Raw genomic sequence first — 3,248 nt, 5'->3', positions numbered from 1 at the left:
AAAAAAAAAGAATAAACTGAAACCTGAAATGGCCAGACTCTTTTATTGAACATCATGCTGAAGCCCAAGAGACAACGTCACCTCCCACTGGTTCTCCTGAAGTCTGACACTGAGTTGTCCCATGCTCAAGGATCTTTAAAAGCATTTTCTCTGAACCACAGATTTCCCAAACTCCTTGAAATCTTCAGAAGTGACCCACATCTGCTTGAAACTGCTCAGAGAGGTCATCATGGATGCACCGATCCACGCAGAGAAACGTCTATCAGGAGAAGCTGTGATCTTGATAGTGGTCCCTTTGGGAGCCAGCTGTTCCAGTTCTTTCATGAGCCTTTCTTCCAGCCCAGGAAAAAGAGTGGTGCCCCCAGAGAGTACAATCTCTGCAAAAAGGTTCTTCTGGATGTCAGTGTCACAGTTTATAATGCTGCTGGAGACCATTTTCGAGAGTCCTGGATTATGGATGCCCAGTTGTTCAGGAGTAAAAAGAGCCTCTGGCACCTGGTACAGCTGGTCGCCAATGTGGATGACATTCCCATCTGGCAGTTTGTATTCTCTCAAGACCTCCTCCGGCTTCTTATGTAGCTGTTTCTCTGGCTCCAAGGCAATGTAGCACAGCTTCTCTTTGATGTCATTTACCAAGGCCTTGTTGACCACACAAGGCAAGGTACACCCTCTAGCAAAGAGGAGCCGGGTGAGGTGTTCTGTGATGTCCCTCCCTGCCACGTAGAGCTTGGTGACCGCATGAGGCAGTGAGTAACCTTCAAAGACGGGGACAGTGCAAGTGACCCCATCCCCACTGTCCACCACCAGGCCTGTGACACAGGCAGAGGCATAGAGTGCTACCACGGCATGGTTGGACAGATAGAAAGCAGGCACATTGAAGTTCTCAAACATCATTTCTGCAAGCTTTTCTCGAGTTTCCCTTGGGTTTAAGGAGGGCTCAGTCATCAGTACAGGCTGTTGACAAGGTTTTACTCCCAGCTTCCACTCGAAAATATGTTTCCAGAGTTTCTCCATGTCATCCCATCCCGTTACCAGTCCACGCTCAACGGGGTAGTGCAAATATAAGGCCTCATACTTGTACAGGGCTTCTTCCCCCATGAAATACTTCTTATGATTGGCTCGTTTGGAAGGTACGTTGGCTTTAGGATGCCCCAAGGCACAGTGGATGACATGACGAGGTCCAACCTCTCCAGATAAGCCAGCTTTGCAGTATCCTGAACCGTTGTCAAAAATCACAGCTGGAACATCTAATACATGTGGATTAAACATGTCTGTATCACGCTCTTCTGAACCTCGCCAAAATAATAAAAGAACACTTAGGCCACTTTGTGAGACAACAGGCACCTTTGGAAGTTTTAAAGCCACGGGATTCCAGAGTTCTCAGGTTGTCACCGAGGTGGAGCTAGTAGGTTGTCTCTAATCCACCGGAACATCCCATCCTCAACCCATGAATCCTTTCTTATTTCTGGCAGCCCCAGTGCTGCTGAGGCAACTTCAGAGATGATTGCCCTTTATGTAACAATCCTGCTGAGGTAATAATTGCCCTCAGTGGGCATCAGAGGGGCGGGGTCTCTGAGCCACCAGTACTCCCTACCTGGTGAAACATAAAGCCAAGGAAGGCAAACATACCTATGGGCAGCTTTAAGGAGCCTGTGAACCCAAAGCAGAGGCCTAATTTTAGAACAAAGTGAAGGTGCAGAGCTTTGGGTATGTCCCAGGAAACTACTCTCTCTGCTACGCTGAGCTGCATTATGTAGAATACTAAAAATATCCTTCCCTTTGCTAAGGGGAGGAACTAAGCACCAAACATAGGTTAGTGTTGGAGTAAGGATGCCCATAATCAACTGAAGATATTCTTTCTTTTATTTCCCTTTACATTTGTTTTCTTGTTTTTAATAGTTTTATTGTGATCAATTTTACATACTATGCATTAACCCTCTTAAAGTGTCCATTTCCTTATTTTAGTATAGTCACAGATACACACAAATATCACAAAAATCAATTTTAGAATATTTTCCTCACCTCATAAAGAATCCCAGTACCCTTTAGCTATTACTCCTCATTAGACCATCCTCCTGAGCCCTAAGTCCAGCTGATATGTCTTCTGCCTCTGTAGATTTACTTTTTCTGCATTTTTTCATATAAATGGAATCATATAATATGGGGCCTTTTGTGTCTGGTTTCATTCACTGCACATTGCCTTCAAAGTTCATCCATTGTTTGCTATAACACATTTCTTTATATATCAGTTGATGGGCATTTAGTGTTTTAAATAAATGCTTTATTATAAAATATGCTGCTAGAAACAATCTTGTCCATGTTTTTGTGTGGATTTATGTTTTCACTTCTTTTAGATATATACCTAGAATTGGAATTGCTGAATGGAATATGACAACTCTATGTTAAATTATTTGAGTCTGTTTTCTGTAAGTCTACTTTCCAAAGGGGTTCTTACATTTTACATATCCATGGACGCTACAGGAGCACTCTTACTTCTCCACAGGATCCTCAACATTATTATCTAACTTTTTGATTCTAGACATCCTGGTGTGTATGAAATGGTATCTAATTGTGGTTTTGATTTATATTGCTAATGACTAATAGTGAGAATCTTTTTATGTGCTTAATTGTCATTTGAATATTTTCTTTGGAGAAATATCTATGCAGATTCTTTGCCCATTTTTAATCAGGTCATTTGTCTTTTGATTATTGAATTGTAAGTGTTTTTATTACATATTCAATATTCTAGTCTTTATTAGATATACTATATACAAGTACCTTCTTCTATTCTTGGATTATCTTTTCACTTTCATGATAGTGCCATTGGAATTAAAAAAGTTTCAAATTTTGATGTAGCTCAATTTATCTGTTTTATAATTTGTTGCTCATATTTTTGCATCGTATCTAAAAATTCATTATAAAATCCAAGATTCTGAGTATTTACCCCTATGTTTTCTTCTAAGAGTTTTACAATTTTAACTGTAGAACTTATATATTTTTTTCATTTTGAGGTTTTTTAAATATGGTATAAGTTTCCAACTTCATTGTTTTGAATGTGGTTATCCTATTGTTCCATTTCCAGTGGCTAACCATTTGTTGAAGTGATTATTGTTTCCGCCATTGAATGGCTAGTATTCTTGTCAAAAAAACAGCTTCCCATAGACACTTGGGTTATTTCTAGACTCTCAATTATATTCCATTGATTTACATGTCTATCCTTATGCTAATAGCACACTACATTGATTGTT

The 3,248-nt window shown here is 40.1% G+C and overlaps 1 protein-coding gene across 1 annotated transcript; it reads right to left on the bottom strand.

Moving 5' to 3' along the window:
* Positions 1-31: 31 nt before the first annotated feature.
* On the bottom strand, positions 32-1,419 carry ACTRT1 (actin-related protein T1). Its single transcript, XM_012660973.1, has one exon. It carries the CDS (start codon positions 1,267-1,269, stop codon positions 136-138), a length of 1,134 nt encoding a protein of 377 aa, XP_012516427.1. The 5' UTR covers positions 1,270-1,419; the 3' UTR covers positions 32-135.
* Positions 1,420-3,248: the final 1,829 nt, after the last annotated feature.

Source organism: Propithecus coquereli, unplaced genomic scaffold (assembly GCF_000956105.1).
Source record: "Propithecus coquereli isolate 6110/MARCELLA unplaced genomic scaffold, Pcoq_1.0 Scaffold693, whole genome shotgun sequence".
NCBI lineage: Eukaryota > Metazoa > Chordata > Mammalia > Primates > Indriidae > Propithecus > Propithecus coquereli.
This window is presented reverse-complemented; position numbering and strand designations above follow the sequence as displayed.